The sequence below is a fragment of the Bufo gargarizans genome, chromosome 1, assembly GCF_014858855.1.
Source record: "Bufo gargarizans isolate SCDJY-AF-19 chromosome 1, ASM1485885v1, whole genome shotgun sequence".
Lineage (NCBI taxonomy): Eukaryota > Metazoa > Chordata > Amphibia > Anura > Bufonidae > Bufo > Bufo gargarizans.
Window position 1 is genome coordinate 507,809,434 of NC_058080.1, and position 12,867 is coordinate 507,822,300.

The 12,867-nt window shown below is 41.2% G+C and overlaps 1 protein-coding gene across 1 annotated transcript in view; it reads right to left on the minus strand.

Moving 5' to 3' along the window:
- Positions 1–4,027: 4,027 nt before the first annotated feature.
- SEC14L2 (SEC14 like lipid binding 2) overlaps positions 4,028–12,867 on the minus strand; it is a 50,886-nt gene continuing 42,046 nt past the window's right edge. Inside the window, exons 10-12 of the mRNA XM_044288515.1 lie at positions 10,569–10,708; positions 9,775–9,944; positions 4,028–5,542 (exon numbers count right to left, since the gene is read on the minus strand). Of these exons, the coding sequence (XP_044144450.1) occupies positions 5,400–5,542; positions 9,775–9,944; positions 10,569–10,708 (453 nt within the window). The 3' untranslated portion in view covers positions 4,028–5,399. The remainder of the gene's footprint in view (positions 5,543–9,774; positions 9,945–10,568; positions 10,709–12,867) is intronic.

Sequence of the window (12,867 nt, forward strand, 5' to 3'; positions counted from 1 at the left end):
ACGGAACCCTACAGAAGCACTACGGAGTGCTTCCGTGGGGCTTCGTCCCGTACTTCTGTTCCGCAAAACGATAGAACATGTACTATCTTTTTGCGGAACGGCCAGATCGCGGATCCATTCAAGTGAATGAGTCCGCTGCGGCTGCCCCATGGACTGTGCTTGTGCATTTTACGGGCCGCAGCACGACCACGGGGCACACACACCCGTGTGAAAGAGGCCTTAGGATGAATAGACAAGGGTTCTAGCCCCTAAGGGGGCTAATAGTAAATAAATAGCAAAAAAAAAGAAAAAAAAACACCAAAATACTAAAAGTTTAAATCGCCTCCTTTCCCAATTTTACATATAAAATTTACAAACAATAAAAAATAAACATATTATATATCGCCACGCCCGAAAAAGTGCGAACTATTAAAATATTAAAAAATATTTCCTATGGGGTGAACAGAAAAAAAATCTAAACTGTGCGATTCGCCATTTTTAGTCACCTTGTCCCCCCAAAAAATAGGATAAGACTGTTCTATTATGGGCCGCACGTTTAATAAAATGTGGAATGCACACAGCTTTTTTGGTGTTTTATTTGTACTGTAAAAAAACATTTCACAAACTCGCGCTCGGGTTCGGTTCCAAGTTTTATTTGAATCGACTTCCGATGTTTCATCCGAAGTCCATTTGCTCATCTCTAGCGACAACCCTAGATACTTGTTTTAAATTTTGTGTCAAAATTGTTGCTGCATCTTAAGCCACACCCCTTTCCACCAAACCACTCTATTCCCATTAATGACACCAAATTAGGCTACTTTTACACTCGCTTTTGGTGCGGATCAGTCATGGATCTGCACAGACCGATCTGTTTAGATAATACAACCGCATGCATCCGTTCAGAACAGATCCGTTAGTATTATCTTTAACATGGCCAAGACGTCTTGAATAGCATTGAAAGTTAATGGAGGACGGATCCGTTTTCTATTGTGCCAGATTGTGTCATAGAAAACGGATCCGTCCCCATTGACTTACATTGTAAGAATGGATCCGTTTGGCTCAGTTTTTCGTCAGACGGACTCCAAAACGCAGCAAGCAGCAGGTTCTGTATCCTAGAGATGAGCGTGCTTTGGTCCGATATGTGCATATCAACCCAAAAACAAAAGACCTCGTGAAGATTGTGGAAGCTGGTAAGATTGTGTCAATATCCAAAGTGAAACGAGTACTGTATCAACATGGGCTGAAAGGCCACTCTGCCAGGAAGAAGCCATTACTCCAAACGAAACATGAAAAAGCCTGATTAATGTTTGCAAATGCACACAGGAACAAAGACCTGACGAAACAAAAATTAAACTTTTTGGCCATAATGACCATCGTTACGTTTGGAGGAAAAAGGGAGAAGCTGGGAAGCCTAAGAACACCATCCCAACTGTGAAACACGGGGGTGGCAGCATCATGGTGTGGGGTTGTTTTTCTGCAGGAGGGACTGGTGCACTTCACAAAATAGATGGCATCATGAGGAAAGAAGATTATGTGGAAATACTGAAGCAACATCTCAAGACATCAGCCAGGAAGTTAAAGTTTGGACGGAAATGGGTCTTCCAAATGGCCAATGACCCGAAGCATACTGCCAAACTGGTTACAAAGTGTCTTAAGGATAACAAAGTCAATGTTTTGGAGTGGCCATCACAAAGCCCTGATCTCAATCCTATTGAAAATTTATGGGCAAAGCTGAAAAGGCAGGTGTGATTAACACGACCAACAAACATGGCTCAGTTACACCAGTTTTTTCAGGAGGAATGGTCCCAAATTCCGACCAACTATTGTAAGAAGCTTGTGGAAGGATATCCAAAATGTTTGACCCAAGTCAAACAGTTTAAGGGCAATGGTACCAAATATTAATGAAATGTATGTAAACTTTTGACTTTGCAGAAAGTAATAAAAATGTCTTAAAATATTCTCTCTCATTATTTTGGCATTTGGCAAATAATAATAATTATGGTAATCTTAATTGACCAAAAACAGGAAGGGTTTATTCTGATTTCATGTCAGATATTGAGAAAAACATGCATGGTTTCAACTGTACATGAGGAATCTATCTGCCAATTATAGGGCTTGTAGATTTCCATGTTTCACAAGTTTTCCCTTCTGCAGACTCTACCTCTAATTGTCAACTTTTTCTGATCCAGTGGGCAGAGAATAAATGTTATGTCTCCCACACACTGCCCAAAGAAGGAGATCCTGCTCCCCTATCTCTCTGTAGTTGTCACGGTCTCTCCTGTTCCTTCAGCTTGGAGGACATTATGACAGTACTGATGTGAATCCAGCACTGGAATGAGATAGAAAACTTACCAGAGCCAGCAGCATCGTCTTTGTGTGTATCTCTGCCTCTTCTCCACTCTCCTTAAATCTCTGTGGGCAGCATGTAACCAGATCCTTGCAATTCAAAGCAGTACTCCATTCTTGATTTAAAAAAGCAGTGTCTTTTATTCACCCATGTTGTGATGTTTCCACTCCAGCTGGAGGTTTATTCAAGTTTGAAACGTTACAATATGGGTGAATAAAGGCTGCTTTTTTATCAAGAAAAGAGAAATGCATTTAACTGGAAGACTTGTGCTGTGGACTGCCTAAGACTACTTTCAGACAAGTGTTAATGTTTTCCGGTATTGTGATCCATCATAGGGTCTCAATACCGGAAAAAAACGCTTCAGTTTTGTCCCCATTTATTGTCAATGGGGACAAAACGTAACTGAACAGAACAGAATGCTCCAAAATGCATTCCATTCGTTCTCATACCAGAGATGCTTTCCGTCCTGAGATGCGGAGCAAGACAGATCCGTCATGACCCACAATGCAAGTCAATGGGGACGGATACGTTTTCTCTGACACAATCTGACACATTAGAAAACAGATCCATCCCACTTTGACTTTCAATGGAGTCCATAACGGATCCGTCTTGGGTATGTTAAAGATAATACAACTGGATCCGTTCATAACAGATGCAGATGGTTGTATTATCAGTAACAGAAGCATTTTTGCTGAACCCTGCCGGATCAGGCAAAAACGCTAGTGTGAAAGTAGCCTAAGTCCAGTTTTCTTGCACCCACCAGTGAAGTATATACATAATAGTGCTGCTTGTTTTCTCCTTTCTTATAGTAACCTGATCCCTCAGTGAGCTGATATTTCATCTCATCTCCAAATAAGGATTTTAGCTGTGAACCAAGGGTCAATAATCAGTTCAGGGGGAGGAGAAGAAGTGGCTTATAAGTGGAGAAAAACGCATTGTTCTCTAATAAGATATATTATAAAGTCTTTTATATTCGCTTGTACTATTGATTTATGCAAAGTTTGTTAAATTCAGAGCTCATTTTATTTTAAAAATGGAGGTCATTATCCTATACGATCACACACAGGGGAGTCTAGAAATGGCATTATTACTAGTTACAGAAAAGGATTAGACATGGTCAGTAAATAACTGAAGGAAGCTGGTCATGGTAATTACATTGTCTCTTTACTGATTCATGAACCTAGTATTGACTAATAATAAGGTCAATATAGCCAACACAGTGCAGAAATGGTTAAAGAAACGGTAAAATATGTCAATCTCTTAAAATCTCATTAAAATAATTCTTAAACTTTATCCCTGTATTTTCTGAGGTATGAATACTATTCCTAATCATCATGAAGGATAGACTCTACAAAAAAGCACTGTGCTTCAAGTATCTCTATGCCTTTAGTAGTCATTTCAAGCACTGATCTTTTCTTATCTACCTATAGGTAATTGTGGCTGCTGCTCTCTGTTTCATATACAGGTGAAACTCGAAAAATTAGAATATCGTGCAAAGTTCATTTATTTCAGTAATGCAACTTAAAAGATGAAACTAACATATGAGACTCATTACATGCAAAGTGAGATATCTCAAGCCTTTATTTGTTATAATTTGGATGATTATGGCTTACAGCTTATGAAACCCCAAAGTCACAATCTCAGGTACCCTTTGCTCAGGGGGTATGGATTAATTAGCTGATTAGAGTGTGACACTGAGTCTAGAATATTTTTTAAAAATTCTAATTTTAAGCTGCATTAATGCAATTCCTTTTAAGTTGCATTACTGAAATAAAAAGACTTTTGCACGATATTCTAATTTTTCGAGTTTCACCTGTATATGGAATGAAATGAGGCACATGAAAGAGCCACAATAGATTTTAAATGGTGGCCAAATGTCTTATTGCAGTTTCAGAACCATAGCCGGTTCATGCACACAGTGCTGTTACATACTTTTCATGGATGTATTTTAGGGTCTTGTACAAGCTTTACAGAAAGGACTACAGTGCATTTGGAAAGTCTTCAGACCCTTTCAATTTTTTCACATTGCTATCTTGTGGCCTCGTGCTAAAATAAAATAAAATAATGCACTCAGCCCCCCTTAATGAGAAAGTGAAAACGGAATGTTAGAAATTTCAGTCAGATCCTTTGCTAAGAAATTTAGCTCTGGGGGCCTCCCATTTCTCTTGATTATCTTTGAGATGATTCTGCACCTTGATTAGAGTCCAGCGGTGGCAAATGCAGTTGATTGGACATAATTTGGAAAGACACAGCCCTGTCTATATAAGGTCTGACAGCTGACTATGCATATCAGGCCAAAATCCAAGACATGAGGGGGAAAGAACTGCCTGTAGAGCTCTAAGACAGGATTGTGTAATCTGGAGAAGGTTGCAAAGATTTCTGCTGCACTGAAAATTCCTAAGAGCACATTCTGCGGTCTGATGAAACCAATTCTAAGTGTCATCTTTGGCGGAAACCAGACACTGCCCAATACCATCTCTACATTAAAGCATAGTGGTAGCAGCATCATACTGGGGGGGGTGTTTTTCAGCAGCTGGGACAGGGCGACTGGTCAGAACTGATAAGAAGCTGAATGGAACAATGTACAGAGATATTTTTAATGAAAATCTGATCAAGTGTGCTCTGGACCTTCTAACAAGACAATGACGCTAAGGACACAGCCAAGACAACACAGGAGAGGCTTAGGGACAACTCTGTGAAAGTCCTTGAGTGGCCCAACCAGAGCCCTTACTTGAACCCAATCGAACATCTCTGGAGAGACCTAAAAATGTCTGTCCACAGACGGTCCCTATCCAATCTGACAGAGCGTGAGAGGATCTGCAGAGCAGAAAATCCCCAAATCCAGGTGTTCAAACCATGTGCCATCATACCCAAGAAGATTGGAGATTGTAATTGCTGCCAAAGGTGCTTCACCTAATTCAATAAAGGGTCTGAACACTTATTAGTTTTTCCTTTTCAATAAATTAGCATTATGTGGTATTGAGTGCAGAATGATTGCGAAAAACAAGGCCGCAACATAACAAAATAAAGAAAAGTGAAAGGGTCTGAAGACTTTCCATATGCACAGTATATTTTAGAGGCTGCAACTGGTCTCCAACTTTTCCTCTAGTTTCTGGATCTTCTCTTCGGAGCCTCGGTCCGGCAGCAGGACTTCTACAGTGAAACTGACTTTCTTGGCATGTATGTAGCTGTACGTATTATCAAAGCGAAGCACATCTGCGGAGGGAGAAGAGCAGTGACAATAAGAGGCTAGCTGTGGTAACTGCATCAGCAGTGTGATAAACATGTGATAAAACAGATGTTTTCTAAAATTTGTGAAACATTTATGTGCTGCATATTCATAGGCTGGTTAGAAAAGGCATTTCCAAGTGCATCAATTATATTCATGAAATTTCTCCAATAAAAAATACATTATGCAATGACCTGCTTTGTGACAGTGAAAAACTGTATGAACGCTGTGGGAGAATTGACTCTATGGACTGCAACCGATTTGACGGCCGTTTTTCCACCGTTGAGTAATTGTACCATTTGATTAAGTGATAGAATCCTACAAACACACTAGGGGGCAGTGTAGGAACGCACACGAATCAGTCAAGAGCTAGAACTTGAATTTCTTTAGGTTATCTCTAGAGATGGACTGGGTTTGTTCACATGGTGTGGTCATGTTTATTTTTTTTTTGCACAAACCCCCCCCCCCCCCCCCCACAATATTACTGACATATTATTATACTCTGATCTAGGAAAGTTGATTCTGTCTAAATTAATTGCATATAAATGATTTATATTAACCTTTAAAGAAGCACTCCCACAAAATGTTTTATTCTCTGACCTGTTAGAAAGGTACATGATGTAACCTGTAATAAAAGGTAGGGTTGGGAAATATACCGGTATCTATAATATACCGCGGTATTAAGAAATAGTGATATGACGATCACCATTTCTTAATTACCGCAGTATTTAATGATGTCATAGGGGTGGTAATGGAAGACTTGTAATGGAAGCTGCAGGATAAGGACCTGACACTCGTAGCGTCAGAAAGTCACGTGGCCTTCTCTTAAGATCATGAGGCTGGCAGACACCAGGACGTAGCTAACTGTCACAGTGATGTCATCTAGTGTATGGGCGCCGCAGCTGACTTCATGGACACTGCCAGTGAGGAGCTAGGCTAGGCTCTGCCTCACTCCTGTGTCCTGCTCGCGCTGACTCTCCTGCTGCTGAGTGGGGCCTTCGTCTATCAGTCAATGCCCCAGGCCTCCCAGCTCTGCCCGCTCAGGCCCTCAGCTGCCCTGGTGACTGGACTGATGGTGGTACGTGCTGTCCAAGTAATATACTGTGTATTATGTATATGTACTAGTAATGTGATCTGCAGTGTATACTATTGCATCACATTACTAGTGCGTTACATAACATGTTACATGAGACATCATTTAATGTGTATATATATATATATATATATACACACACAGTACAGACCAAAAGTTTGGACACACCTTCTCATTCAAAGAGTTTTCTTTATTTTCATGACTATTAAAATTGTAGATTCACACTGAAGGCATCAAAACTATGAATTAACACATGTGGAATTATATACATAACAAAAAAGTGTGAAACAACTGAAAATATGTCATATTCTAGGTTCTTCAAAGTAGCCACCTTTTGGTTTGATTACTGCTTTGCACACTCTTGGCATTCTCTTGATGAGCTTCAAGAGGTAGTCACCTGAAAAGGTTTTCACTTCACAGGTGTGTCCTGTCAGGTTTAATAAGTGGGGTTTCTTGCCTTATAAATGGGGTTGGGACCATTAGTTGCGTTGTGGAGAAGTCAGGTGGATACACAGGTGATGGTCCTACTGAATATACTGTTAGAATTTGTATTATGGCAAGAAAAAAGCAGCTAAGTAAAGAAAAACGAGTGGCCATCATTACTTTAAGAAATGAAGGTCAGTCAGTCCGAAAAATTGGGAAAACTTTGAAAGTGTCCCCAAGTGCAGTCACAAAAACCATCAAGCGCTACAAAGAAATTGGCTCACATGCGGACCTCCCCAGGAAAGGAAGACCAAGAGTCACCTCTGCTGCGGAGGATAAGTTCATCCGAGTCACCAGCCTCAGAAATCGCAGGTTAACAGCAGCTCAGATTAGAGACCAGGTCAATGCCACACAGAGTTCTAGCAGCAGACACATCTCTAGAACAACTGTTAAGACTGTGTGAATCAGGCCTTCATGGTAGAATATCTGCTAGGAAACCACTGCTAAGGACAGGCAACAAGCAGAAGAGACTTGTTTGGGCTAAAGAACACAAGGAATGGACATTAGACCAGTGGAAATCTGTGCTTTGGTCTGATGAGTCCAAATTTAAGATCTTTGTTTCCAACTACCGTGTATTTGTGCGACGCAGAAAAGGTGAAAGGATGGACTCTACATGCCTGGTTCCCACCGTGAAGCATGGAGGAGGAGGTGTGATGGTGTGGGGGTGCTTTGCTGGTAACACTGTTGGGGATTTATTCAAAATTGAAGGCATACTGAACCAGCATGGCTACCACAGCATCTTGCAGCGGCATGCTATTCCATCCGGTTTGCGTTTAGTTGGACCATCATTTATTTTTCAACAGGACAATGACCCCAAACACACCTCCAGGCTGTGTAAGGGCTATTTTACCATGAAGGAGAGTGATGGGGTGCTGCGCCAGATGACCTGGCCTCCACAGTCACCAGACCTGAACCCAATCAAGATGGTTTGGGGTGAGCTGGACCGCAGAGTGAAGGCAAAAGGGCAAACAAGTGCTAAGCATCTCTGGGAACTCCTTCAAGACTGTTGGAAGACCATTTCAGGTGACTACCTCTTGAAGCTCATCAAGAGAATGCCAAGAGTGTGCAATTCAGTAATCAAAGCAAAAGGTGGCTACTTTGAAGAACCTAGAATATGACATATTTTCAGTTGTTTCACACTTTTTTGTTATGTATATAATTACACATGTGTTAATTCATAGTTTTGATGCCTCCAGTGTGAATCTACAATTTTCATAGTCATGAAAATAAATAAAACTCTTTGAATGAGAAGGTGTGTCCAAACTTTTGGTCTGTACTGTACATACATATATATAAAGCCCACTGCACTCACATAACATCACAGGGGTTGTCTGGGCTAGATATTGATGACCTATCTTCATGATAGGTCATCAATATCAGATCAGTGGGGGTATGACTCCCGGCACCCCCACTGATCAGCTGATTCAGGCAGCCGCGGCACCAGTTATTATAATGTGTACGGAGCACAGCTCTGTACATGGTATAGCGGCCATGCATGTGTACTGAAACTCAACTCCAATTTAAGGGAGCTGGGCTGCAGTACACTGGTGAGTGAAACTATACAGAGTACAGAACCTACTGCATCCAGCTCCATACCGTGTATAAATTCTGGTGCCACGGCTGCTCGAAACAGCTGATTGGTGGGGGTCCCAGGTGTTAGACCCCTACTGATCTGATACTGATGACCTATCCTAAAGATGTAAGACTGGTAAGAAAATTACATTCACTATAGTTTATAACATGTACTTTTCTAACATGTCATAGAATACAATTTTTTGTGTGGTACAAGTGTGCTACTTTAAAGGGGCTTAGCTGTGCCCAGGCCACGTGACATAGTCTTGACGTCACTGGCCTGCTGTAAACAGCGAGAAGGCTGCAGCGCTACTGCAAGCGCCACTGCCTTCTCAAACAGCTGATGCCCTCGCCGATCAGATGCTTATGACCTATCCAGAGGATATATCATCAGTAAGAAAAAGGTAAAGAACCCCTTTAACTCTCTAGTAGGTGCACAGTATATCTGTTGTGATGCTCATTTGGCCTTCCATATACTTGTGACAAATGCATTGATCAAATCAGGACGTGTGTATAGATGCAGAGCTGGCCATAGACATGATTTCAGCAAAGATGGCTAAAAGTGTGTTTATCGCACTCGAACCCTCGAAGATAAGTTGTTGCATATACAGAGGTGTCTGGGAGCAGCCCATTCCCCTCTACCCAGTGCAGTAGGGAGAGAAAGCTGTCCGCAGAACAATCATTTGGCTGCCAGCCATTTCTGACGGTGAGAGGGGAATCATCCCACAGGAACCAAGAATCAATTCTGTTAAACACCAAAAACAAATGATCCTTCTTTCTACTGACATCTACCCCCAGTACAATCACCTACCATGACATGACACATCTTGAAAGGGATGGGTTATGCACTGATGCAACTGTTTAGAAAACTGGTCAATAATAGTTTGATAAGTGTTTTTTTTTTGTTTGTTTGTTTGTTTGTTTTTTTAGAAAAAAAAGTTAAGTAAATTCTTTTTAAAATAGCTACAAATCTTCCACAAGGCTTAGATGCCATAACTTCCTTCCATTCTAAACATTTACTAGTTCCCAGGATCTTTCTGAGCGCATGGATTTACTCTCCTTTATACTTACATGCGCCCGGATCAGTGCATGTCAAGGTGCCATCCTCTGGTACCATGTGGGAATTGTATCTTTCACTTGGCAGCACCTCAATCATGTCTCCTGCTTTTTGTCGCTCTCCTGCCTTTGTCTTCCTGTAAACTCCAAATCCAATGTCACCGCCATCCGACTGGAACTGCCACCTAAGTAAATGAAAAGAGGGCCCTGTGTGACCAGTGCAATATAAATTCCACAATTTAGACAAGGGCACCAATATAGGGTATAATATGTAATGTGTTCTGAGCACAGTCATCCAAGGGACATACCATACTACTCGAGCCACATTAATCAGATTCAACTGGATGTGACACCAGAGACTCTCCAGTGATGTCACTCATCGGCCATGGGGAGGGCTACAGAGCAGCCAGAAGCAATTAAAATGATTCATTAGGGAGTTAAAGTCTTCCTAGTGAATAATTACAATTAACAGTATTCCCTTTCTATGTGATATATGAGAACTGTTATTGTGCATAATAATCAAATCAATACCTTGTTAACTCTCTGTGTGGGCAAACACATGGCCTTACAGCCAATCTGGCTTCCTAGGATAAGGGACCAGCCACACGGTCAGGTTTCTGCGTGCAGTTTCAGAAGCCAAACTCAGGAGTGGATCATAGAATGAGAAAAAGTATAAAGGACATATACGACTTCTCCTCCTTTTAGAATTTTTAATTCACTCCTGGTTTTGGCTTCCAATACTGCATGCAGAAACCTGACCGTGTGATTGTACGCTTACAAGCCTCCAAATAAGTGGCTGAACTGCTCACCTTAGTACACATCCTGGGAACAGAATCTCGTACTCCGTTTGATGGCTGGAGCCCCTGTTGATAGTTGCACTTTGCTCATAATTCTGCTGCACTTGGTCTCGCAAATAGTATGATTTAGGGATGTCTCCTCCATAATTTATCTGAAAAAGAATTGACAGAATTATCAGAAATGTAAATCTGATTGACTGTGAACTGTCTTTTTTTGGATTGTTATAATTTTAATCTATCACAACAGGGGTTGTCCACCCCTTTATATTGATTGCCTATCATCAATATCAGATTGGCACGAGTCTGACACCCCGCACCCCGGCAGATGAGCTGTTCAGGAGTAAGGCTACATGCACACGAACGTTGTTTGTTTTTGAGTCCGTTCCGTTTTTATTGTGGATAGGATGCGGACCCATTTATTTCAATAGGTCCGCAGTACGATGTGCTGTCCGCATCAGTATGTCCGTTCCGTTGCCCCGCAAAAAAAAATAGTGCATGTCCTATTTTTTTCTAGTTTGCGGACAAGGCTAGGCATTATTATAATGGATCCGCAAACCACATACGGTCATGTGCATGTAGCCTATGTTTGTGAAATAACCCCTCTAAAGTATTTGTTTCCAGTCATCATGGCTGCTACAAAAACCACGAGTTGGGTCTAAGGCCTCGTTCACATCAGCGTTCAACCTTTCCGTTCTCCTGCTCCGTTAAAGGAGCAGAACAGAAAGGACGGATTGGGCACATAACTGAGCCAAGTGGAGCCTACGGACCCCATAGACTATAATGGGGTCCGTTAGGTTTACGCTCAGAAGATGATTTTGGAGTGGAGACGAAAGTACTGCATGCAGGACTTTTGTCTCCGCTCCAAAATCATTTTCTGAGCGTAAACCTAACGGACCCCATTATAGTCTATGGGGTCCGTAGGCTCCACTCGGCTCAGTTATGTGCCCAATCCGTCCTTTCCGTTCTCCTGCTCCTATAATGGAGCAAGAGAACGGAAAGGCTGAACGCTGGTGTGAACGAAGCCTAATCCTGTCAAACGTAAGATTTTGCTTTCTTTCCAAAGTTATTACTACTACGTGTCAGATGTAGTATGGTGGCAGGTAGACAGCCGTGTGGTGCACAGGTAACAGAAGTTAACATCGCTTCATCTGCACTTAGCAAAGGTGCCAGACTATCATGAGCTGTATGCTATGGGACCTATATGGTTCATTATTTGAGACTGCTGCGTCATGTAATAATTGTAGCCAACCAGATTTCTGCAATTTGTGTCTGGGACTGTCTGGCAGCAGCTTTCTCCCCTTTCAGAATACATGCTTGCTCAGCCATGCTATGGGGATGTAGGGAGAGAGAGCTACCTATGGGTGGATTTACATCACATTTTTCCCATCAATTTAACGTATAAAAAAAAACGTATACGTTAAACGGATGCCTCAGACTGATGCCATACAGTGGCAACCGTTCACCGTAGAGTTCCATTCAAAAAAAAATAATAATAATAATAATAATAATAATTTTTTTTTACCGGACTCTGCAGGATACAAGAACGTGGTGTGCTGCGTTTTTTTTAGCCTTTTTATTTTTTATGTATATGTCAAATGGAGGCATAAAACATTATGTGAACGCACTCTAATGTGTATGGCAGGCCTCAGAGGTCCTTGACAATACACAGAGCCCTAAGTATCAGTCAAAGTTATTGTTTATACATATTCTCGGTATTGTCACAAGTAATGTTTTTACTACATATCTATATCTTTTCTGGTATCTTAGATCTTTATTAAAGGTTGCATTTATTGAGAATTGTGCATACAATGGGTTAAGGAGATGCATGTGCGCTGTTAAAAGGGGTTGTCTCATCTCAGCAAATAGCATTCATCATGCAGAGAAAGTTAATACAAGGCACTTACTAATATATTGTGATTGTCCATATTGCCTCATTTTTCCATCACATTATACACTGCTCATATTCATTGCTTGCACACTATAGGAAAAGGTGCCAGCCTCTCAGGTGGAGTGCATAGGTTGTCACTTTTTCCTATAGTGTGCAAGCACGGCCACGCTACTAGACTGCAAGGTGGTCGTAACCCCTGGAAATAAGCAGTGTATAATGTGATGGAAAAATGAATCCAGCCAGCGAAGGAAGCAATATGGACAATCACAATACATTAGTAAGTGCCTTGTATTAATTGTGTCTACATGATAAATGACATTTGCTGAAGTGGCACAACTCCTTTAACTCCCAATGAAAAAAAAGAGAAAAATTATTAGATAATGTTTCAGATTGAGGTTATGTCTTTTTATTTAGTTGTTTCAG